The sequence below is a fragment of the Micromys minutus genome (assembly GCF_963924665.1).
Source record: "Micromys minutus genome assembly, chromosome: 1".
Classification (NCBI taxonomy): Eukaryota; Metazoa; Chordata; class Mammalia; order Rodentia; family Muridae; genus Micromys; species Micromys minutus.
Window position 1 is genome coordinate 243,483,015 of NC_137969.1, and position 25,774 is coordinate 243,508,788.

Genomic DNA, 25,774 nt, shown 5'->3' on the forward strand with positions numbered 1-25,774 from the left:
TCTCTTGAAGAGGAGCACTGGGAAAGGAAACTGAAGTGGAGTCCCTGGGGAGAGGCCATGGAAGTATGTCACCACTTAGAAAGGGTCCCAGGAACAGAGCAACAGGTTGGAAACAAGCCAAGCAGGTGCTGGAGCAAGTAAGGCACTTGGCTCTCAGCGGACACTGTGTGGCACTTTGGAGGACAGCAGGCCTTAGGGCCAGAGGAGGGAAGGAAGAAGCCAAGGCTGGAGGATGCAGACAGGCTGCCTCATCATGTCCTCATTTCCTTGTGGTGGTGACTAGAACAATCGTCACCAAGGAGGGTTGAGCAGACAGAGAAACACAGGTGGGGGAGGGCAGAGGTGGAACACACCAGGCCCCAGAAGACACAGAGCACCAGGCTCCTGGAATAAATGTGCTCCAGCATCAGGTCAACCTGCGATGAGGCAGGGGCTCCAAGTGAAAGTGAGGTCTGAGGACCTGTCTTCCCAGACCATTGCTTTCTTTATCAAGGCAGAGTGATGTGGCTGCTAAGTTAAAATAAAATAAGAGTCAAGAGAGGTAAAGTGAGGCAAAGAAAAGGCTTGGATGACCAGGACCCTCCAGCTGCTCATGCTAGGTCACCTTACACCAGCCTGGGTTTTCCCTACAGTGCTCTGAAGCCAGGTCTGGAATGATGGAATTCTCATGGCTAATGGACAGAGGGAAGGGCAGGAAGCGGGAACTAAGAGTCTCATGGAGGGGGTGATACACAAACAGGACACATAACACTAGATATAACACACAATAAAAGCAAAAAGGCAGGGGGCTGGAGAGGAAAGAACAATTCCAGTATTACTAGGGACTGGGTGATGGTTCAGTTGGTAAATTGCTTGTGGTGCAAACACAAGAACCTGAATTTGGATTTCCAACAGCCATGTAAAAAGAGCCAGGCATGGCCTTATGTTCCTATGAGGCAGACCCGAAGGATCCCTGTAGTGCACTGGCCAGTTAATCTAAGCTAGTCCATTATCAGTAGCCTCTTAGTTTAGCAAGAAACCCTGTCTCAAAAATAAGGTGGGGAGCCACTGAAGATGACTGACATTAACCCTGACCTCCTCACATGCCCACACACACACACACACTCACACACACACACTCACACACACACAATCACACACACACAGGGACACAAGTCATCAGGCTTGATGGGAAGTGTTTTTACAGCTCCATTTTGTTTACCATTTATTTATTTATTTATTTATTTATTTATTTATTTATTTGTTTGTTTGTTTATTAATGATCAAAGGTAGAGTCATCCTGGTCTTTCTAAGACTGAAGCTGTAGTAATTAAATAATAGTGCTACAAGATCAAGCAAACTAGCCACTGAACAGACAGAAACAAGAAGCCCACGATTACACAGAATTGGACTTATGAAAGAACACAGCCAGGAGAGGTGGTACTCGACTTTAATTCCAGCACTCATGAGTCAGAGGCAGGTGGATCTCTGTGAGTTCCAGGCCAGCCAAGATTATAAAATGAAACCCTGTTCAGAAAAGCGGGAGGACAAAGGAAGGAAAAGCAGGCTAATGTTATAGGTTAGTATGAGAAAAAGAAACTTTACACCAAACAGTACTATGACTACTTACTCATAAAGAAAATATTTTCAATTGAATTTTACCTCAATGTTTCATATAACTCTGTCCAGGCCAGACTAAAAACAAAGTGAAAAGTAAAACCATAAAGCAAAGAGCAAGACAAATTCTCTCGACCTGCATGGATTACATAATACCTGCTCTCTTAGCCCAAATTCAAATTTGCAGTAAGTAGTCACTACCTTCTTCATTTGAGAAGCGAAGTCCACCCGCGGCCCCTGCACACCACGAGCTGGGCTGACTGTGGGCTTGCTTGCTTGTCTCGAGACTTGCTGTGCAGCAAGGCACTATTTTGAGCATCGTCTCCTTTGATCATACTTACAGCCCTATACAGCACAGGAAGGTGCCATTACCATGATCCTTGAAGGCACAGGAGGCTGAAGTACACGGATTTAAGTGGCACATGGCATCTCAGTGAGCTGTGATACAGTCAGCTGTGGTCCCAGAGTCTGAGCTCATAATCTTGGCAGCAGTGGATGGCCTGAGGTGCCACCGTGTCTCTCACGCTTCAATCAGCATGTCACTCCTGCTGTGTACAGCACTGTGCACTGAACAGGGGTGGGGGGAGGGCGCTCATGGTCTCTACAGACCTCAGACTGCAGCAGGACTCTTCCTGCTAATGAGGTCTCTGCTCCCCAAGCCTCTCTGGGATGGATCCCTGAAGCTATTAAAGACTAAGACCTTTACAATTTGCAGAATTTTCAAGACACTTCACTGATTCCATGACAGCCAGCCAAATGGAACATTTCCATCCTATCTTTAAAAAGCACTCAGCTTGACGAAGGCCGAGGCAAGCCATGCATTTTCTCTACAGTGTCTTTCACGTTTTTCCAGCTCGAAGCTCTCTCCAGACTGCAGTAACCCATATCCCATGATAAGCCATGGAGGAAGCATAAAGAGTCGGAGAGGCTGAGGATGTGCCCCATAAGGGCTGGGGATACAACTCACTAGAAGTGTACTCGCCTAGCATAAGCAAGGCCCTGGAGTCCAAACATACCCACACCCACACACCAACTAACCAAAGACCCTAAGTGCTTTAGCCAACCGTGCTGGTACATGCCTGTAATCTCAGTACTTAGGAGGCTGAGGCGGGAGGCCAGCATGCAGTAAGTACACAGCGAGACTCTGTCTCAAAAAGCAATGAGAGTAGCTGGAGAGATGGTTGGAGGTTAAGAAGTTAAGGCTTCTTCCAGAGGGTCCAGGGCTGGTTCCCCAGAAACCCACATGACATGGCAGCTCACAACAATCTGTAACTCCAGTTCCATGGGCTCTGATGTCCTCTTTTGATCTCCTTGGGCACCAGACCCTCCTCCCCCCAAAAAAAAGCAGAGAGAGAGAGACAGACAGACAGACAGACAGACAGACAGACAGAGAGAGAGAGAGAGAGAGAGAGAGAGAGAGAATATGCAGACCAACAATGATAAACTAAGCTCCCTCCAGATCACAGGTATGTGTGTTCTGTCACAGCTGATAGCCCTGCCTTCCTGTGGGCTCTTTGCATCTTTGCTACCCAGCTCTCGCTCTGAACACATCCAAACAGCTCCGGGTGCTCTAAATTCCTGATGCCATCCATGCCCAGTGTTGGAATATCTAGCAAGTCCTCCTTTATATTTTCAGAAACATCCAAAAATATGCTTCTAAGAACTCAGGTTGCACAAAGCTCCAGTACAAGAAGAGATGTGTTGTAACGGGAGGCTTGATACCCATAAACTTCTTAGCTGGGGTGGGTGCTCACCCCACTTTTTTGATGAACCCACAAACACATCTGTATGTGAAACAGTAAACATGGCCAGTTTTGTTTGTAGGAGGTTGGCAAGGACATATGCTAATGAGATACAATAAAGAACACTCATAATTTAGCAGCATTTCGAAAGAGAAGTCCTGATGACAAGGGACTTCTCAGAAGGCAGCAGGTGCGAGTGCACAGGAGTGGGAGGAAGGGACATAGTTGAGAAGCTGTAGCACACGGACCCAGCATGGCAGAGAGAAGACGCTAGCTCTGAGGACAGATGGCTCAGGTGGCTCAGGTTTGATCAACACCCCCCTCCAGCCACAGAGCTCTCAGTGGGGCAGGAGCTGGTCACAGACAGTGCATCCAGTGTCTGGTAGAGCGGGCACTGGAACCCTGCAATCGTGACAGCTGCTGCGCTGCTCTTGTGACACAACATGGCAGCAGATCTGTGGGTTCTGTTCTGAAGTTCCTGGGACTGGGAGACTGGCAGGAGCCCGAGTAGAAACCTGGCTCCTTCTTACTTGTGGTGTCACAGAAAGGGTGATGAGTTTGGGGGTCAGAGAGATACAGCATCATGGACACCTCTGGGTCATTCATCACTAGAAGAAAAGATGAGCTTAGCAGCAGTATGCTGGCTTTCCAGGAGGCACAGGTACTCTGACACACTCTAAAGCCCAGGGACACTTGCCAGATGCCATGGATATGGGGCAGTACATCCCCTGGAGGCTAAAGGGCTTCATCATGTGAGTAGTAGTCAGTATGTCACTTGCAAACTTATTTCCTGCTGGAATAGGGGCCTCTCCTTTTTCTTACTTTGGCTTTTCATGGGAAGCCATATTTGAAGGGTTCCGGGAACGGGCTGCTCTTCTGGCATGAAAAGGGATTTAGCAATTACCTTCCTTGTACGTAAAGCTCAGTCACAGCAGCTGGGTGTGTGGCAGTGACAGCTGCACAATACCACAGGCAGGGAGAAGCTGGGCCTATTCTGGGAATTCAAGAACAAGACTCAGCATCCAAAACCCATGGGAGAAAGGGCAGAAATAAATAATCAGGTACCTTGTACACTTGGCTTGATGCCAAAGCTGAAGCCATTCCACTAAGAGAGCAGTACCAGCCTGAGCTCTTCCCTTTTCCTTCTGGACATTTTCACGGCAGAGACCCTCAGGGCCCTTCATCTAGGAAGACCGTCTTTCTTGTATTATTTATTGAATATATTATTAAATGTGATTAATGTAATTCTTTATAGTTGTGTAATAACACTAAGAATTAACACGGTAGATGATTAACATGTTGCTTCTTGTAGAAATGAAAGTTTACTAAGTGATGTAGACATTTTCGATCACTGTTGGTGCACACGGAACACTGTCCTCAGGCTATACCGAGATCAAGGCACCCTGACTCTGTTCCTACTTTACAAACACAGGGATGAAGATTCGGAGAGCCAAGATCTGCCTCGGGTCACACAGTGTCAGGCTGAAATCAGAATCCAGGTCTCATGATGCTATCATTTCTAATTTAATTAAAACTGGAAGGACAAATGAAAATGGAGTTTGAGCAATCTGCTTCAGAGAAGAACCGGTCCAGGGAAAAGCTTCTAAGAGTCATACTCTCAGGACTCAAACAACAAACAAAGCCTCCCTCCCCATCTGTGGGAAAACACAATGTCAAAGCTTGCTCCAGTTTCCTCCTCTTTATTTTAGAAACAAAATACAGGATCCTCTGTATCCTTGTCACACCCATCCCAATTTCTCTTTTTGCTTTCCAGCAATAAGGCTACTCCAGGTAGAGGATCTTTGGAAAATGCTTAAATTAAAAGATATTATTTTTCTGGCCACAGTGAGAGTAAAAAACAGGCTATTTTCTTTACTTTGTTTTTGTTTTTTTTTTTAGGGGGGTGAGGTAGGGTGAAGGGTGTTTTCTGAAGATAGGTGTCTCCGCATAGCCCTGGCTGTCCTGGAACTAGCTGTGTAGGCCAGGCTGGCCTCAAACTCAGAGACCTGTTTGTCTCTGGTTCCTGAGTGCTGGGACTAAAGGCATGCGCCGCCATGCCTGGCTGAAGGTGGGTTATCTTCAGGGGTTCCAGGTGCCGCTCTCTGGCAGTCAACCTTCCCAACTATGAGTCCTAAGTGTGCACAGGAGTATAGAAGCCCTGGTTCTGACTCAAATCCAATACCTTCTGCTGCGTTGCCAATGTAGTCATTCGTTGTTGGTCTTACAGAAAGCACTAAACTCAGTTCCTTCCCTCTACCTCCTCCTCAGCTGCCTTTCCCCTTTGGATCTTTGCTATTAGCCTCTCTACGCTGGCTTGGGACACCAGGTTCTAATCCTTACTGCGGCTGCTGCTTCACCGTGTCAATGTAATGATGTAAGGGCTGCGGAGGAAAGAGAGGAACAGAGACAGGACAGTGGCACACTGGTGGCACATGGATAGTGGCACACTATATTCAAAGCAAACATGCAGCAGAAGCTTAAGTGGGGAACAAGTATAAAGAGAGCCAGGGTCCGCTCTGCCCGCTATCTTTTTAGGAGAGTCACAGAAAGAAAAGGAAGGACAATAAGGTGTGCAGCAAACTCTGAAGACTAGAGATGGCAGCATCTCTGACAGGACTGAAACCGCAGTGATTAAACCACGGCTTAAGGAACCAGGCTGACTTGAGGCTTATTTGTATATAGACCCATGAAATGAAATAAAGACCACAGACATGCCCAGTATGGCTTTTGCAAGAGATGTGAGTCAACAAGGAAAAGAATAATCTCTTCAACCAGAAAGTGCTGATTGCTTTCCACACAAAGCCTTTGTGATATTTGTCAACTGACTGTCAACGTGACACAGATAACTGTCTGTGAGGGGTTACCGATTGTATTCATTGAGGAGGGAAGACCCACCTGGGCGGTTTCATTCCCTGAGCTTCAGGTCATGACTGTACTAGAGAGGGAGCAGGGTACCAGCAATGCACACTTTACTGCACTGCATCTGATCTCCACTGTGGACACGATGTGACCAGTTCTCTCAGGCTTCTGCTGCTGTGACTTCCCTGCTTGGTGGAATGGAACCTGTGATCATAAGCCATATAAATCTTTTCTCCCGTGAAGTGCCTTTGCCAGGATATTTTATCACAGCAACAGAAAAACCAACCGACCTAACACAGGGTTTGGTATTGAAAGTACTTTGCTGTGAAAGACCTGACCATGCATGTGGCCTTTAGATCTCAGAATTGTTTTGTGGCTAGAAAGTGGCAGCTTTTGGTACATTGGGGGACAAAGCAACTACATGTTGGAAGCAAAGCATATAGGGCCATTCTGGTAGGAGCTTGGAAAGACAAGAATGCAGAGAAATTCAGAAAGTGGAGGCCCAGATCAGGAGATTTCAGGATGACAGGTACTCTGCTGGGGACTGGGCTAGGGGCCATTTGTATAGCACTTTGACTAAGTATCTGACTTCAGTGTGACCACATCCTGGGAACCTGAGTGTTGAATTTAATGCCAATGGACTGATGTGTTGGCAGAGAAACATTCAAGGCAGTATGGTATTCAGACTGGTGGTCTAACCGCTAAAGAGATCAGCACCATCACAGAAAAAGCTCCTTTATTGCACTGGGACACTAGGATAAGTATTCTGAGGGCAAACCTTATCCATCAGGGGCAACATCTTGAATCTGCAGCAGAACTGGGAAATGACAATCACATGATACTGGTTTTGAAGGTACAAAAGACACAAGACTGAGGGGATTGTGGAAGAGCTGCTGTGTGGTAGGCTGTTATCCCTGTGGAAAGGCTCCGAGAGGCCTCTGTGTGAGCTTGCAGAGGTGAAGCCCAAACTGCACTGAAGACCTGAGAAGACTGGAGATGTCAGAGCCATAGGACATCTGCCATGGGAAACTACAGGTGTAGATGGAAGTGTGGCTAAGCCTATGCAAGAAGCTGTGTATGCTGTGTGTACTGTGCTGTGTGTGTGTGTTGTGTGTACTGTGTATGTATGTGTGTGTGTGTGTGAGTGCTGTGTGTATGTGTGCTTTGTGTTTGTTGTGTGTACTGTATGTGTGCTGTGTGTGTGTTGTGGATACTGTGTATGTGTGTGTGAGTGCTGTGTGTATGTGTGCTGTGTGTGTATGTTGTGTATACTGTGTATGTGTGTGAGTGCTGTGTGTATGTGTGCTGTGTGTGTATGTTGTGTATACTGTGTATGTGTGTGAGTGCTGTGCGTATGTGTGCTGTGTGTGTATGTTGTATGTACTGTGTATGTGTGTGTGAGTGTTGTGTATATATGTGCTGTGTGTGCTCTGTGTGCTGTGTGTGTGCATGTGTGCTGTGTGTGTTGTGTGTACTGTGTATGTGTGTGAGTGCTGTGTGTATGTTTACTGTGTATATATGTGTGAGTACTGTGTGTATGTGTGCTGTGTGTTTGTTGTGTGTACTGTATGTGTATGTGTGAGTGCTGTGTGTATGTGTGCTGTGTCTGTGTGCTATGTATAGTGTGTATGTGTGTGAGTGCTATGTGTATGTGTGCTGTGTGTGTATGTTGTGTGTACTGTGTATATGTGTGTGAATGCTGTGTGTATGTGTGCTGTGTATGCTCTGTGTGCTGTGTGTGTGCATGTGTGCTGTGTGTACTGTGTATGTGTGTGTGAGTGCTGCATGTGTGTGTGCTGTGTGTGTGTGCTGTGTGTGTGCATGTGTGCTGTGTGTGCTGTGTGTACTGTTTCTGGCAGAGCTAGAAGGGAGGGGCTGCTCTGGCCTTTGGGAACCAGCTGAACATATTACAAACTCCAGATGTCAGTAAGGAGGCAAATTAATTTGTTTTTGTTTTTACATTTTTTCATTGTGTGTGTATGTGTGGTTCTATGTAGAGGTGGGTATGTGAGCTTGCACACATATGAAGACCTAAGGCTGGGAATCATCAATAGCAGGGGTCACCAGTATACCTAGTCTTGCTAGCCAGCTGGCGTGGATCTGAGCTCTGATCCTTATGTTTACTTGGCAAACATTTGAACTTCTGAACCTTCCTGCCTCTGCATCAATCCATTGCCCTCAAGCTCCTGCTTCTGTGATGCTGCCATTGTGAAGGACTAAACACAGAAACTCTAAGCTGCAAACCCATTGCCCGTGAGCTGCTGTTGGTGTAGTTCATCACAGCAACAGACACATACCACATATATACAGACTTCACCCAGAGAGGCTCACTAGTTCCAAGTACAGAGGCCAAACCCAAAACCCAATTAGGAGAAGACTTGGGGGTACACTGCCATGCTTTCAAATTTGTCACTGAATCAGTGGCTCCTCAGAAACACACCAAAGGAAAAAGCAACAGAAGAAAATGTACTGGGTTCAGTTAGAAACAAAACTTCTTTACATTAAAGGACATAAGAAAGAAAAGAGAAAATATATAAAATAGAGCAATATCTGTGAACTATATATAATAAGAGTTTATTACGGGGCTGAAGAGATGGCTCAGTGGTAATGAGTACCAACTGCTCTTCCAGAGGTCCTGAGTTCAATTCCCAGCAACCACATGGTGGCTCACAGCCATCTGTAATGGGATCCCATGCCCTCTTCTGCTGTGTCTGAAGACAGCTACAGTGTACTCATATAAATAAAGTAAATAAATCTTTTTAAAAAGGAGTTTATTATATATTTAAATAAAATCTATAACAATTAAAAATTGGCAATTTAAAAATGGGTGCAGGGTTTGAATAATCATCTTTCCAAAGAAGACATACAAATTAACAAAGGATGTGGAAAGATGCTCTGTGCACTAGGAAAATGCAAGTCAAACCCACAATGAAATACCACTCACTACCTACAGGGGTGGCTGTACTCAGAGTAGTAGATGCTGGTGAGCAAAGGGGGAACTAGAGAGAGTATGAAATGGAAAGGCCACTGTGAGAAACAATGAGCAGCTCCTCCTCTACAGAACTAAGGAGAGGCACTCAGGAATGCTCTCACACTGTCAGATACACTATTACAACAAGGTTGACTTACAAAGAGTAGCTAAGTGAACCAGCCAGGCTTTATGGGGTATGGATTACATCATCTATTCTATGCCATTATGGATGTGGTAGCAGTGCTCTTAGCATCTTCACCATAGCCAAAGGGTGATGACAACTCATCCATCCATCCATAATGAGTAGATAAACACAATGTGACAGATATGTACAGTGGAACATTATTTAACAAAAAGGGATGTAGCCCTGATAACATGCTGTCAGGCATATTACCATAACAAGGCTGCATCTTAAAAACATTAGCTCAGTCAGGCAGAGTCAGGCATGTGCCACATGACTTGTTTTATACCAGGTATCTGAAATAAGCAAATTCATAGGAAGAAAGATTAGAGATGTCAGGGTGGTGTGTGTGTGTGTGTGTGTGTGTGTGTGTGTGTGTGTGTGCACACGTGTGTGGAGTAGGAATAGGGAACTATGGCTAACTAGGTCCAGTTTTATTTGAGGTAGTGGAAAGTTTGGAATAATGATGACAGTTGTACAACAGTGTGAATGTCATTAAATATTTATGAACTGTATTTTTTAAAGATCAAGGCAGTATGCTAATTTTTTAAAGAAAAAAATGTAAACAAGTCGAGGCAGTGAATACCTGGAACCGTGTTCTCCTGAGCTGTACCACATAAGGGTTTCAATGTGTCTGCTCCTCCCAGGAGTTATTCTCACTGAAGAGGGAAAGGGTGTGTGTCACAAAGAAAGCTTCCAAAATGTGGAGACAGAGAACCCAGCGACTGCAGCAGGGGCTGAGATTCTTTGGAGTAGGCAATCATGCAAAAAATAGCATTAACAATTCTACCAGGCTGGTTCAAAATGCTGGACCAGAGTTGAGATCTATCTATCAGCTCTGCCCCAAGCAAGATCCATGTCTCCTAAAGCTTCCTAATACACAATAAATGATGTGCTCAACCTTGGTAATATTCTGGAGAAGACCCACTCATTACTCTTCCAGGAGAGCTTCTCTGCAAAACCCAAGAAAGGGTGAGGTTGTGAAGCCCAGGAATGGGTCTCGCCTCTGCTCTGGCACCCTCACACATTATTGCCTCGCTGGGGTACCTAGGGCAAGGTAAGGTCCTCAGAGAAGTGAGGCATCCTAGCTGACGATGACCCTCTGAGTAGGGTCAGAGGTGAGCAGCATTTTCACAGTGCCTCCTAATAACAGAATTGCTTAGACTGAGGGTCCGTGGTCCCCCTGGTGCAATCATTAGCCGTACTACCCACAGCTCTACAGATCTACCATAAACAAGTGAATATGAGTTCAATGGAAAGTTAAAAATAGCCCTTCTATTGTTAAAGCTGCCATGTTTATGCACGGGGAGCACACACCATCTCCAAAAAGACCCTATAATATTCTTCCCAAGTGGAATTGTTAATAGTCAGACTTGAGAAACAAACCTCCTTAGCAGCTTGGGTTCATTCTGAAAAACAGAGGAAGCAGGACTCCTGGCCTTACTTTTAATAGAGGGGTTGTCATGCCAACAAGGGCTGCTGTTTAAATTGAAGGGGAAGAAAGAAGTGTTCCTTCCTACACAAACTTTTCAGCAGGGCTCACAATTAGTCCTTAAAAAAACCACAAAAACTCATAGCACTGGAGTGATGGGAAACACTATGCTCATATCATTTGTCAGAGAAAGGCCATGCACGAGAAACCTCAGGTTTCTTTCTGCTGCTCCATTCTTCATGCCCACGACTAGGGTAAACAGGGCACTGGAGAAAAGAAATGTTGATGTGGGCACATGCCAAGGCCCTTCATCTTGAATAAGCACGAGGAAAGAACAGGGCACAAAGAGAACGTCCCCTACCCTGCTATTGAACTTTCAAAGGCTGGGTCTCCACCATGCTTTCATAACACACCTGCTGCCTGAGGGTGCTGGTGACAGGAGGGGCACTGTGTGCTGATACACACAGCAGGGACACTTCCTTTGCTTTTCCTGGTGCCTGTGGGCTGACACTGGCCAAAGAGAGGAGCCAAAGGGAAGGAAACCTGCTCTGTGGACATGAGGCTGGTTGGGGACAAGAGAAGGAGGGAAGGCTCGAGGACAAAACCTCTTTCTACCCAACAGTCTGGTGCAATGGTACTCTCTGTGCACAAAAGACCTCACCCACACATTGGAAGACGCCACATATTTCTGAGACCAGTCAGGGCATGTGACTAGATCCCATTAGAGAGGGTCCAACACCAAACCTGACATAGCTGCTTCCTTCTCTGTGCCCTGTGGTGTTGCCATGCAGTGTGGGAATTAGTACTGACTGACACAGAGCTAACATAACTCTGCCATACCCGACGGGCAATCTGATAAATGAGGGCTGAGGCACCTTTGGCCCTCTTTGCCATCTCCTTTCAGAGCAGGATAAAGATTTCATAAAGCTGCTCAGAAGGGCAAGCAACTGGACCTCTGAATTGTTTATTTAAACATTTTTTCCATTTAATATTTTTAGAACAAGGTCTACCACAGAAAACTGAAACTTCAGGGCAAAACTGCCAATAAGGAAGAGGTTCACTGTACTTAATTCCCATCAGGCCTTAACGATCCCATTCAGATGGCAGTGCCTCATTACCTCTAACCAGCACAGCCAAAGCCCTCACCTAGAACTGGCCTGTTCCTAGCCTGGAAAACACAGCTTTGCTCTGCTGTCTCCTCTAGTTTCATTATCTTTAGGTTTATATGTGAGTTTTATAGGTAGGCAAGAAGTTTCTCTTATGTCTCCTAGACTTTGTCACTGCCCTGCCCCTGGCAGCTCCTGTATGCATCAAGAGTCAGCAACACCTAAGCATTCAGCTGCCACTTAATGAGCTCCGCACACTGGGCTGCATTCATGAGATTAACAGGTATGCCCAGAACCCATGTAAAAAGCCAGACTTGGCTCTGTGTACTTGTAACCTTAACATTGTGTGGTGAAGAAAGGAGAATCCTGGAATCTTAATGTCTAGCCAGTCTAGCTGAAACAGTAATTTTTTTATTCATTGAGAGACTCTTCTACGGCAATAATCTGGAGCACAACAGAAGAAAACACCTGATGTCCTGGTTTGGTGTTTGCATGAGGATGCACCTGTATACTCACATACATTCATTGCACACATAGCTATACCAAACACACACACACACACACACACACACACACACACACACACACCCGCTATCTCACTGTCACAGGCCTTTCTTCATACAGATAGATTAACGATGGTTTTTGAGATACCAGAGGATAGCTAGTCCAGAATTTCTGGACTCTAAGTGACTGTATTTTCTTTATTTATATGTACTGTTTGATTCTTCTGACAGAAGGAGAAACAGTGAAGTTCACTATAGGAAGAAGGGAAAAAGAAAATGGGATAGGAAAACTCTGAGGGTTTCTAAACGGAAGAGTGAAAATGATTTCCTGAATATTAGGAGCAGACCCACCCCACGTAGCAACACTACTCACATTAGCCAATGGAAGGATGCAGTGGGCCTACTACTCATCCATAAGGCAGAGTGAAGTGTTGAGACATAGGATGTGTGCAACCTTTAAACCAGCTGTGAGCCACCAGATGTAGGTTCTGGGAAGGGAACTCTGGTCCTCCGCAAGGACAGCAAGCATGCTGAGCCACCTCTCTAGACCTGGCTTTCCTTTTGGGATGAAAATGTTTAGGAAACACAGGTGATGGTTGCTGCTGTGACTTTGGTGTCCATGGCATTCAGTGCAGGGAAAGGCTTGGTGTCTCCTGGGAGAGGATGTAAGTGTGAAGGTGGACCTCGAGGTATGGGGACATGATGTAGTTCTCATGTACCTGTGAGTCATGAAAAGGGGGTTTGCAATCTGGGCCTCTCCCATTCTTTCCACTTACGATTTGAGATGCACCCTCTTACTTGTTCTCAGGGTCTCTCACAGTTGCTAGCTGGTGAGTGACGAAGCCAAGCACTGGGACTCTCCACAGAGGCTGCATCACATGGAGCCTCTACGGCTGTGGGGTCCATAACCCTCTTCTTCATGGGTAGCTTGTGCCGGGGATCTCATTATGGTGCTACGGTGCAGCAGTACCGTGTTAAAGAAGTACTAACCGATCTGAATTATATGCCTCATACTACCAAGTTTGATATGTGAACTTTACCTCAACTCAAAAATGTTCTGTTCCTGTTTAAAAATCTTGAAAATATAGGATGGTAAATGAGAACAGCAAAACAAGCTAAACAGATTCAAGAAAACCCCAATAAATGAAGAAATGGGTAAGCAGACCCTTTAAGGTGTTAGCTGAGATGGAGGGAGGCTCTTGCTTAACAAAAGATGACCTCAGAATGGTGGACTGCCTCCCCATGAAGAACCATGAGGCCTTCATCATTCTGGTACGGCATCATACTGTGTTCATTAGAAGAATTGAGACAGGCAGTACAGCTCTCACATTTGTGGAGAAAGTCCCAGCTACCAGGAAAAGGTAGGGAAGGCTGAGGCCATGTGTCCAAGACCTTTCTCACAGAATGTGGACTCTGTTGGGTCTTCCTGGGTCAGCCACATGTGCACATTGCTGGCTGTTTACCTCTAGATTGGAGGCTGCAGTGTGCAGAGGACATACCTCTCTCATAGCTGTACTCCCAAAGGACACAGCCCTTGGTACTGAACTGGTGATAATACACATATATACTGAAAAAATTATAATTCTATTAATTGATTTATATCTAAGGCAAAACACGGAGATGAGACCAAGTCCTTAAGTCTCTAAGGGATGTACAGGCCCAGGAAAATAAGGGCCCACAGAGGGGACTGGAAGGCTGAGTGACAGCCTAGCCCAAGCCGAGGTTGGAGCTGGGTCCCAGCTGGGCAGGTTATGCATGTGTGACGCCTGTACACAAGTCCTCCTTCCACTGCGTTGTGGGGTTGGCTTTTCAGAAGGCTGCATAGCTGCTGCCCCGTGCAGTCACCAAACCAAAGACTAAAAACAGAATTAAGCCACGCAGGCTCATCTGTTCCCGGGGTTCCTGCCTAATGTGGCGAGGCACCCCAAGCTGGAGGGTGAGTCTAGCTCTGATCTGATTTCAGCCAATCTGTTACTGCATTTCACTCCTTGTCCTCATGCCCAGAGGCTGTTGCAATGGGTATAAATTTAGAACGAGAAAGATACATAACACAGAAGAGTTTATTTTAACAAAACAGGTTGTTTCTGTCCCTTTTTCCCTACTGGGCTAAAGGAAAGATAAGTCAGCCTTGCTTGTTTAGCCTCACCAACATGAAATCTGGTACACTGGGCAGGAGCTTTACAATTCATAACCAAGGCTTGGATGAAGTAACTTCACATGAAACCCAAACAGCACATGCCTGTCCTAAGTGTTTCCCAGTAGAGGGGATGAGAACATCATAACTCCTTCCCAAGCTCTGGGGTCTACCAGTCCACTTCTGAGCAGGCACGGCACTCTAAGTGGAGACAGTGCCTTTCTGACATGAATGAACTCTACCAGCCAACCTCAAGGCACTTGTGACCCAGACTGCATGTCAACAGGAGTTCCTGTCATGGTTTAGATGAAGAAAGCAGGGTCAGAGAGGCTTTGGTTATGATAGAGATTATCTGGAAGAGAGACTACTTTGGGGACTGTTGTCCTCCTCCCACACACAGCCTGGAAGAAACGTCCACTGACAGAAAGAAGCTTGTCACCTCAGACTAACTGCTTAGCCCTGTCACATAGGAGAGCAAAGATCAATAATTGGTCCAATGACATATGCTACTGGCAGAAAGGGTCAAAGGACCAGGTTCGCCCTCAAGTCATCTTGCCTTCCCCAGGACACCCCTCCCTCCACCTGAAAAGCAACCAGACTCGGCAGCTGTACCTCTGACAGCATCTCATACTGGCCTCTTCTTCCAAGAGCAATGGTCAGTAAGTCATAGACCACGGATGCGCTCTGCAGACTGATCAGGCGGTCACTCTTGTGTTCGGGAATCCTGCTCAGCACAGCATCTCGGTTGGCCTGAAGGTGACATAGAAAAGAGAAGCAGATGGTAAGCCAGCCTACACTCTACCATCGTCATGTGGCCTAGCGGCCACCTAGGTGCTCCTATCTTACCGGGCAGGAGTAAATAACAGAGCTATCCACCTCAGGTCATACATCTAAAATCCCTAGAGCACCACAGATATAGACTACAATTTGACTCAATGCTGGAGGCCAGCCACGGGATTCTTCAAGTGAGTCCCCTACCCATGTCTCTCTGTGATCTGGCCTGTACCTACGCTGAGGTGGGGAGAGCTTCCCCAGCCCCGTACTTGCCTTGAATGGTATCATTAAGTCCTGCAGAGGTGATCAAACTTCCCTCAGTCACGGACACTCAGATCCCTGTATGACACCTCCCCGAGAACAGACCTCAAAGACTAATTCTATCTTCTAAATGGAGGCACAGAACAGATTTACAAGACAAAAAAGTGAGCAATTTTCACTTTGCCACAGAGGACACAAGAGAACACTGGCCAGTTTCCCATGTCTGCTGCTTAGTACAGAGATCCATCAGAACAACCAAGCTTTCCCAGGCCACCGATCTATAAAGCTCTTCACACCACGTTTTCACTGCTTCTAAAGCCTAATCTCTCCATAGATTCCTCCAGATACATCACACAGGCCAGAGTCTTGATAGCGATCTCATTTTCTCCTTCTTCCCCTAATAGGCAGCTCTAAATCACTCAAGTTAGATTTCTGCCTGTTTCCCCCACCCTCAGCTCTGCTAATGAATAGTCTCCACTCATGCCTGTCTGAGAGCAGCAAGACATGCACAGTAGTTTATTCAAGAACGGTGCTGAGGTTCTGGGGTTACTTGTCCCCCAGGCAGATGTTTATCTTCCTGCCTGGCATTCAGAAAGGCCACGCACACACCTTCCTCTTGCTAATGAGGCAAAATGCCTTATTTCTGTGTGTGTCCAAGGCATTTAGTTTCAGCCACCCATCAGAACTTACTCACTTGAAAACTCCTGGCTCTTAAATGTCAAAGCCAAATGAGACTCTATAGAACAGGCCACTTCCTACAAAGTGAGTCATCTCTTAGGAAGAAAGCTGCTTTTGAAGAGTTCATTCTGTTTTCTTTACACAGCTCCCTTTGAGCCAGCAAAAGACACTGGAGGAAGAAGGGCCTGCTGTAAATGGTCTCTGCTTATTCAATTGCCATAAATCTTATCTACTGAGCCTATAAGAAAACAAAACAAACTGCAGAGATACTATGTAGGAGATGTTGCCAAGTTATTCCTAATGTGTCTTCTTTCCAGACAGCATAGAAAAAGCTACAACCTAGAACCTCAGACTGATACCCAGAGGCCTGGCTTGGATGAGGTTATGCAGACACACCTAACAACTCTGCCTCCAGGAGAAGTCATTTGCTATGCAGTGAGAAGCAGTGCACTTTTAAATGACTCCTTGTAGGTGGAGAGATGGTAGAGAAATTGATGCTTCTAAGTTAAAGTGAGAACTAAGAAAGAGTATCATTTTCCCAGACATCCAAAGAACAAGGCAGCTCCTACTTTGGTTTTAAAATTGAGTACATGAATTATCTGTCTCTCAAATAAAAAACCAAAGTTCCAGAGGACCCTGAGAGGGAAAGCCCCCTGGGGCGACTTCATGTAGAAGAGGCTTACAGAAAGGTGGGAGCCTGTGGCATAAGATGGTTCCAGAAACTAAATACCATGGAGGCAAGCCTGACTGGCTCTAAGGGTCTCAACACTGGATACCACTGTCTATTGCTTCTGAGGAGTAGCTTAGCTGAAGATACCTACCACTCTACAACATCTGGACCACACTAGAAGTGCCATAGACACATGGTCATGTTTTCCAAATTCCAAGTTGGAGAATCTGATCTCAGAGCTGTTCAGTTGCCCACCAAAGAGACTGGACACCATGACCAATCACATGTGCATGGAAGAAATCAACTGCCAGGCCATCAAGCGTCCAGAAGCAGGAGGCTGACAGGAGCTGTCTTCACAAACCAGTAACACAGCAGGTAAGTCTTGCTCACTTGAAAAAAAAAATGTTCACCGAGCCACTGCCAGCATTATCCCCTCTGCGCCTTCCCTGACCCTGCCAAGGCAGAGCAGAGAATATAAATGACACCATCCGAGTGACAAGCTGATGGTCAAGGAAAGATGAACCCGGAGCAACCAGCTTCCCAGAGAGGAAGTGAGCCCAATGACGTCAGCAGTGGCCCAGCAGAAAGCAGCGGTAACTCAAGCAGTCTGCCCCTGTAAACACCTTTGGGCCAGTTTGCAGAACAAGAGAACCCTGAGCTTTAACCTGAGGCAAGAGGGTTGCGCGTGCTGAAGCCCTCGTTTGGGCTGGACACCTCTTCCTAGCACTTCAATCCTGGCCCTGTCCAGTCACCTCCAATTCAGTACCATGTTGAGGGTGGGGACTTCTCTTGCTTTCCTGATGCTTATTTTTTCTCTATGGTCTGCTGGATGGGCTGAAATCTCTGAAGTGGGAGCCACACAATTTATACATGGGGCAGAAAACCAACATACTAGGTGGTCCCTGCTTATTCTGGCTTCAAGTCTTCACCTGTAAAAAGAGGGGATTAGACAGGAAACCCCCCCGGGGGGGGCTGCTAGCAACCTGTGCTTCTGCAAGTGGTACTTCTAACCCGCAGCATCCCCAAGGCTCCAAGCCAGGGCTGGGATCCCTTGTGCTATAGAGCAGAAGCTCAAGAGACAACAAGCATGTAGCTAAGACCAAAGGCTAACATCCCGGCCAAACACTGAGAGGGGCGTTCAAAGGATCCTGATGGTCTGGCCAGAACAACCCTGACAAAAGGAGACTTAGGAGGCAGAGGGCATCCCCACAGCCTGAGATTCTGTAGGGTTAGGATCAGGAGCAGGTGAGAACAGGGTGAGCATACTAGAAAGTTCCATCCAGCTCCTGCCAGGGAAGTAGGGGTTGGTGTGCTCACAGGTGATCCACCTCGGGGCACTGTCCTCACGCCCTGCACACCGAGGCAATGCAGTGTGCTCTGTCCAGACAAACTTCCTGGGGGACTGCTTTCACCATAGTCTCTTTATACATGAGAGTGCTAACACCCTATCATACTTGGCAGATGGAGGATAAACCAAGAGCCCTTTCTACTGTTGTAGAACTCAAGGTGACCAAAAAAACGTACGAGCTGTCTGGGGATTCAGACACATCTCCCCTTCTAAACTGCTGCTGCTTCCCCTCCACGCAGCCATTCCTCTTGGAAACTCTTCTCTAGACCAAAAACCATCATAACGAGGGAATAGCTACAACAAGAAAGGGATTCTTGGGACTGAGGGAAAAGCAATGAAAACCACATTCCACTTACCATAGATTCACTAATGAGCAGTAACAGCAGCGCCTCTTCAGTATTTTCTTGAGGACAAAAAATGCTGCATAAAGAAAACCAACTTTGGTTTAAGGCAGTTTTGAAATAACAAGAGATACACTACCCCAAGCAAAGTGCAATGCTAAAAGCATCTTGATTCTTGTACAGAGTTCATGAAAACACTGTGTAATATGGACACTTGAATTAGTTTGCTCACTTCCATGGCAATCTGTGGAATTAATACATCTCAGCTACACAAGCAGATGGGTGAGATAAAACAATAAAAATCCAAGTTAAAAGCCCAAATAACATAGTACTTGACAGAGGCAGGAAGTGAAATCAGTACAATGAAATGACAACGTAAACAATAGGGCGTCTTTCAGAAAGTCTTACCTGCCTCCTGCTAACTACTGCACCTTATTTTGTCATTCTGATGAAACAGGAGGTCGGGAGCAGCTGCAGGGACTGAACAAGCTTCCTAATGCTGAAGGCATTTGTGAGCTATCTTAACTTAAACACAGGTCTCATTCTGGGGCTGCATGCACGAGCTGTCTTGTTAATCTATCTCATGGTATTTGGCTAAACTCTTAAAATCTTAGGTAAAAAGACAAAGCTCTTAAGCTCAGTGTTGCTGAGGATTAGGAAACAACTAAACCCCAAACACACCCCAGCCCTCACCTTCTATATCCTAGGTCTTGGCTCTGTAAGCAGGATTAAGAACGTGTACCCCGCCCCCACCTCCTTTTTTCCTCTAATGCTCTAGACTCTGGCATAGATTTCCACATGCTAGTACCAACTGGGCCAAACACCTTTTCCCTGAGAACTGAAAAGGAGTTTATAATAAATAAAAATAACTTGGCTAAAACCAAACAAACCACTGCTTACTTTGAAGACTAAAGGACTCAATTTATACCTTCCTAGGAACAACATAACAATCACTTAGTTGAGATTTCCTCTGCTCAAATTTTTAAAAAAGGCAAAAATCCCATATTTTACAGATAACTATAAATCCTTGTTCTCTTTCTGCTGCAGCAGAGGACACTGGGTGTAACACAGAAGTCCTGTGCCTGGTCCTCTAGAACTCTGCCTGCAGAATTTCTAGGGCCAAGCAGGGCCTCAGCAAGACTGGCCTTGGAAGGAGCAGTGGGATTCTGGGTCTGGAGCCGAAACATCTCTGGGGAGTCAGCTTATGGAATACTGCGTTTTCAGAAAACACAACACTTGTGATTATTCCCTGGTATCCTGGTCATGCCTATACGCAGTTGGGACCTTGTAAAGAAACGAGCAGCCTGAACCATTTGTCTAATGGCTAGCTAGTTCTGCATTGTTCAGACTAATTGAAAAGAGAGAGCCCAAGCCGTGCTAATTATGACTTAACAGCAGCCAATTCAGTCCATGGATGATCTCCAAATTCCGTCTGAGCCATCCAGTCTACTTAAATGCTAGGTTGTGTTATTTTTACCAGAGTTGCTAACAAGCAGCACATTAACTGCATCTAATTCCACTTCCTGGGCCCTCCCTGTATGACAGATAGATGATGGGCTCTGTGAAGCTCCAGGGCTAGAGACAAAAGGTGGAAGGCGCAGAGAAACAGGCCTGAAAACCATGTTGAAATGTTCCCTCGGAACAGTTGAGCCTCCCTGAGAGCCATTTCTGGTCACTTCTTCTCTTCTTTGCTCATACAGCGTAGAGCTCAGGGTAGGTAGTCAAAACTGTCAGGGCCTTCCTTTTGTGACATTTTCTTCTCTGAGGCCAAAGTGCTTCAGGGGGAGACCCTGTTGTGCCCTGGCCTCAGTTCTGGATAGTAAGAATATGGAGAGGCTAGCTCCACAGGGAATTGCATGAAGGACAGGGTAAGGGACAAAGGGAACCATTAGACCATGAAACCAGCTCCCAAGACCCAGCAAGTACAGGGAGAGGCTGAGGGTAGGTTTGCAGGCTCCAGGGATGACTTTCAGACAAAGTGCCCAATTCTTTAGTTTGGATGAACGCACCGGTGTGTCCTGGAGTTTTGTAGGACTCGGGGAAGGAGGGTCCTCAAGACACTGACAGTTAACTTTTTTTCCTAAGGCTGCCAGGTAAGGTACTTTTTTTCACCCCAAAATCTGTTCCTCCGCTATATATACTTGTTAGAATAAGCAAATAAGAACAAGAGAACAAGTCAACCTATCCAACTGCATCTGAGCTTTCTTGTCACCTGGGGTGGAAGTGGCTGTGTAAAAACAGTGGTCCCTGAGGAGTCTCTGTGACTCTGTGTGGCTGAAGGAGTGGCCATGAGCTAACAACTCACAGGAAGCTGGTTCAGTTCCATGATCCAGCTGAGGGCCCCAGAGAAGGAAGGGGTTTCAGTCAGTAATTGAGACCAGTTAGGCCAGGGGCAGCTGGTTCCCCACAGCTTTTTGTCAATTCATATGGGTCATTGACTCCCTCATGACAAGGAAAAAAGAACTCCATTAGGTCAGTCCAGGTCTGTTATGTTCCTCAATGCAGGGATCAGATAAATCCCATGTGACTTGTCATCTCACATTGCTAGGGAGGGGACAGAGTTCCTGCATCCCTAGGGAGGGGGAAGGCCTCTCTGCACAATGGCTTTAAGAGGAATGTGTCAAGACCAAAGAGTTCTGCCAAAAGTCCCCCTGACCTTGTGATGTTCCTTGTCTTTCCAAAACCTCTGCACAGCTCACTAGGAGGTCCAGACCCAAAGCATCACCTAACAGAGACTGCCTCCTCTTTATCCACCAGGGATAGAGGAAGAACCACCCCCCAAAGACCTGCATTCAAGGGTGCTCATCCAATACCTTCCCACTAGCTACCTGCAGGCAAGAAGGTGGATTTTAATCTCCTGCTTTGTTGTGCTAATTTTCCAGTCTAATGCATGTAAGCATCCAAGCCAGACATGTTCTTACAAGGATAAAGGAAAAATAAATACCTAGCTGAAACACACAAGAATATATATTGAGAGACATATACCATAGCTTCTATCAGCCCCAAATAGAATAGGGAAATAATTGTAATGGCCATAGAGAACAGTCTGACACACTGACATTTAGAAAACAGAGTAGCATACAACACTGAAAATAAACTATGGTTCCATTGGAAAATCTGTGTGAATTGTTCATACGGAACAACAGACAGGAGTTTCCGTAAATGAACAGGCGATTGGCCACTGTTGAAGATGACACAATGGCTTGTTTATTTAGAAATGGAGTCTCACTGTACTGCTGTCTAGGCTGGTCTCTAACTCTTCCACCTCAGCCTTCTGAATACTGAATTTATAGGTGTGTCACTATGCCAGACACACAGCTTGACAAAACCAGACAAAAAGTTGGGGGAATGATTTGGTAGGTCAAGGCATTTGTCACCAAGGTGGAGGGGCTGAGTTTGATTCCAAGAATCCATATGATAGAAGCAGAGAACTGACTCCTTCAAGGTGTGCTGTGGCCTCTGCAGACACCCACATACTTGCACGCACAGTAAGTAAATGTGAAACAAAGCAAACACAGCCAACTAGTCACTGGGCAGTCAGTACTGGGAAAGAGACCAAGAGGGCTTCAGGGCTCTGAGCACAGCTGTGAGCAGCGTACTGTCATACACACGTGCTCACCTCGCTGAAAGTCACAGCTTGCTTTCCATCCACTTAGGATCCCAGCAGTTACGCTTACCCCAAACTAAGTGTGCCAACAGGAATCCTCACAAGAAGACCCGGAATGGCAGACCACCATTCCCCTCTTTATAGGATTCTCAGCCTTATGCATGGCCTTCCTTTCACATTGGGGTGCAGCGGAAGAGCTTTTGGGGAATCTTGCTTTTTATGGCAACCCATCTTGACCACCACTTCGAATGGTCTTTTTGGTTTGTTGAAGACAGAAGAATCTGAGACACATAAACTACAACTTTTTAGGCTTATAAAACTCAATTTGAAGGTCACAGAAAATCTGGCAACAGTGAGATGTTTCTAAGCGCAGTGACCAAAGTTAATTCAAAATCAAATACAGACACAGAGTTCCAGGCACCAAGAACCTTACAGCAGCCTTTGTTCTGAACACAACACACACACTGTTAACATACGTTACAAATTACAGTATTCCACACATACAAAATTCTATGCTCTTCTAGAAATATAATGGTTTAATTACAGAAATAAAGACTCTTGATGTTTTTTAACTGTCATTCCTCAGCATGTCAGTACAAAATTTGTCTATGTTGTTATGTTAGAGGGTATGGTCTTAAAACTACTGTTTGAGTTGCTGAGTAGCAAAAAACCCGGCCAATAGATTTTGGTTTAAGATTAGGGCAGAATTCCAATAATTTCTGAGACAGCCCCAGACATATTTCAACCATTTGATACTATGTATTTATATAAGTGGCATTCTCAGAATTGACAATTATGGAGTCAAAATACTGATTAACTCTGAAAAATGCTGAAAAAGCTTTAGATCCTACAGAATCAAAAATTCAACTAAGATTTTACTTTGTATATAAAAATATTAGTACATCCATCTGACTAATACATCAATTTGCTTTCAACTGTAATAAAGGGTTAAATTATATGCACCCTAAACAATTGTTTTAAAACAATTTTTTGACAATTTGTTGTCAGTAAATGTTTTATTTGTATACAATTTCACATATCTAAATGACCAAGGTTGTGTAAAAATGTCTTGAGAGATAAGGAGTTTACAAATGAAAAAGTTTAACAAGTTCTAACCTCAACTATAAGTCTGAACAGAGAAGGAGAGTTTCGGGCTATTGGTCAAAATAAAGTTTGAACATCATGTGCAGATCCCCTCTTTAACTCCTAATGAGCCAGCTAGGGGTGGCAGCACCCTGCCTCGCTGTTGCCATGTTAGACAGTCAGCTCCACTATGGGAAAAAGGGAGCGCAATACAATTAGAAGCCTAGTGTATTTCTGTCTCTACCAAAATACCAACTAAGAAAGAGGATGTGTGCATACTAATTCAGAATACTGAAAGTTGATTAGTGTGGAAATTAATGAAACACAGAACAGACTCACAGCAGATTAAATAAATAAAAACAGAAAGTTGATTCTTCAAAGAGAAAAAAAATGACAGGTTTTTAGGTAGTCTTTCCAACCTGTTGCTCACAGACCATAAAGTTTAACACCATATTTTATGTGACTAAAGTACTGTTCGCATTGTCTCACAGGTTATGAGTTCAAGGCAATTTCTATCAAAATCCCAGTGCTTTTAAATGAGAAAGTAGATTTTAAAATGCATAGGAATTTAAGGGACTGGGAGAAAGCATGACAGAGTACTGGGCATTACTTTTAGAGTAGTGAGATACTTTCAACCAAACTTGGTGATGCGTTCATAACTATGCATATACGGAAGCCAAAGAGTCTATACTCTAAATCAGAGAGCTGGACTTCGTGCTTTACATGAGAGTTACAGATAGAAATCAAACAGATCATGTGCATCTATATGAAATTAAGCTTGTAACATGGTGTGTGGCCACCTCCCAGAATCCTCCTTACACCGATAGAAAGCTGACATCAGAGAATGTGCTGGGGCCAGCAAGAGCCTGATGGGCACTGGGCAACTCTGTGCCTTGCAGAGGAAAATCAACTAAACATGGGCAAGGGAGATCCTGAGAAGCCGAGAGGCAAAACATCCTCATGTTCATTCTTTGTTCAAACCCGCCGGGAAGAGCACAGGAAGAAGCACCCGGATGCCTCTGTCAACTTCTCAGAGAGGTGGAGGACCATGTCTGCTAAAGAGAAGGGAAATTTGAAGATATGGCAAAGGCTGACAAGGCTCATTATGAAAGAGAAATGAAAACCTACAACCCCTCAGAGGGAAGACCAAAAAGAAGTTCAAGGACCCCAACACACCCAAGAGGCTTCCTTCAGCCTTCTTGTTCTGTTCTGAGTACCGCCCAAAAATCAAAGGTGAGCATCCTGGCTTATCCATTGGTGATGTTGCAAAGAAACTAGGAGAGATGTGGCAACACGGCCACTAACCTAGCCTGGCACAGTCTGGGGTTTTAAATTGGCATGGAAATTTAAAGCAGGTTCTTGTTGGTGCATAGCACAAATTAGTTATATATGGGACAGTAGTTTGGTTTGGGTTTTTTGTTTGTTTTGTTTTTTCTTTTGGTTTTCTTTTGCTGTTGTTTTTTTTTTCCATCTTCAGTTGTCTCTGATGCAGCTTATACAAAGATAATTGTTCTGTTAACTGAATACCACTCTGTAATTGCAAAAAAAAAAAAAAAAAAAGCAACCATTTTGTTGACATTCTGAATGCTTCCAAGTAAATACAATTTTATTAAAAAGAAAGAAAGCTGACATCAGAGTAGTGTCAGACAGGATGACCTAGGAACAGCAAAGAGTGTTTCTGCCTCTGGGGCAGAGCGCCATGCGGGCGTCACTGGATGAGAAAGAGTGACAGAGAGCCTTTGTGCACTTTGTAAAATTGTGTACATTCAGAAGCTTCTAAAGCAGGAAATGAAGATGTAAAAATCACTTAAAATTTGAATCTTAAGTCTGCTTCTGGATAGCCCCTCCTGGGGGGATCTGTGCTCCACAGTGAGTTAGGGACTGCCAGGACAGGTGTGTCAGAAACCCAGACAAACACTGAGGAGGATGCTTAGCTTCACTCAGGCAAAGGTGTGTAGCACGGCTGGAAAAATGAAGACCAAAACTACATTAGATAAGACTCAGAAAAAAAGTCAGGAATGAAGTTCCTTGTCCCATGCTGCATAAGAAATGCAAACTGTGTGAGATGATTGTGAGCTAAAGAGATGCTGGGGTCAGAGTAGGAAGAAGAAGCTGCTGACCCAAGAAAACTGGGCTCCCAGAAGATACTACAAACTTTCAGATGCTACACAGGGAGCCGGAAGCCAGGCGGCCTAGCCCACAGTGTGCTCCCAGGGCTTCCAGAGCAGCTGCTCTTAGCACCTTGACAGTCTGACAATACTGAAGAGGGCCCCCAACAAGTCACTTTTCTCTTTGTGGAGATTTAGAGGCCACCAAGCCTTGTCCTTAAGCAACAGGCAGTGTGGAATGAATGAGCTCCTTCCAGCCCCTCCCTCCACCCTCTATCCTCCTGACAGGGAGGACTCAGGCCTAGGGAGGCAGTAGCCCTCTAACCCCTTTTCCTCTAAGGAAGCCAGGTCCCAAATATAAATCTTACAAAAATAAAAGC

At 45.4% G+C, this 25,774-nt stretch overlaps 1 protein-coding gene across 5 annotated transcripts in view; it reads right to left on the reverse strand.

Annotated features, from left to right (window-relative positions):
• The window catches only part of TTC7B (tetratricopeptide repeat domain 7B), a 200,357-nt gene that overhangs the window by 77,886 nt on the left and 96,697 nt on the right, over positions 1-25,774 (reverse strand). For all 5 annotated transcript variants that reach the window (XM_080915923.1, XM_080915922.1, XM_080915921.1 and 2 more), the window contains 2 exons: positions 18,612-18,675; positions 15,137-15,274 (listed from right to left, as the gene is read on the reverse strand). In XM_080915923.1, the coding sequence (XP_080772049.1) occupies positions 15,137-15,274; positions 18,612-18,675 (202 nt within the window). The remainder of the gene's footprint in view (positions 1-15,136; positions 15,275-18,611; positions 18,676-25,774) is intronic.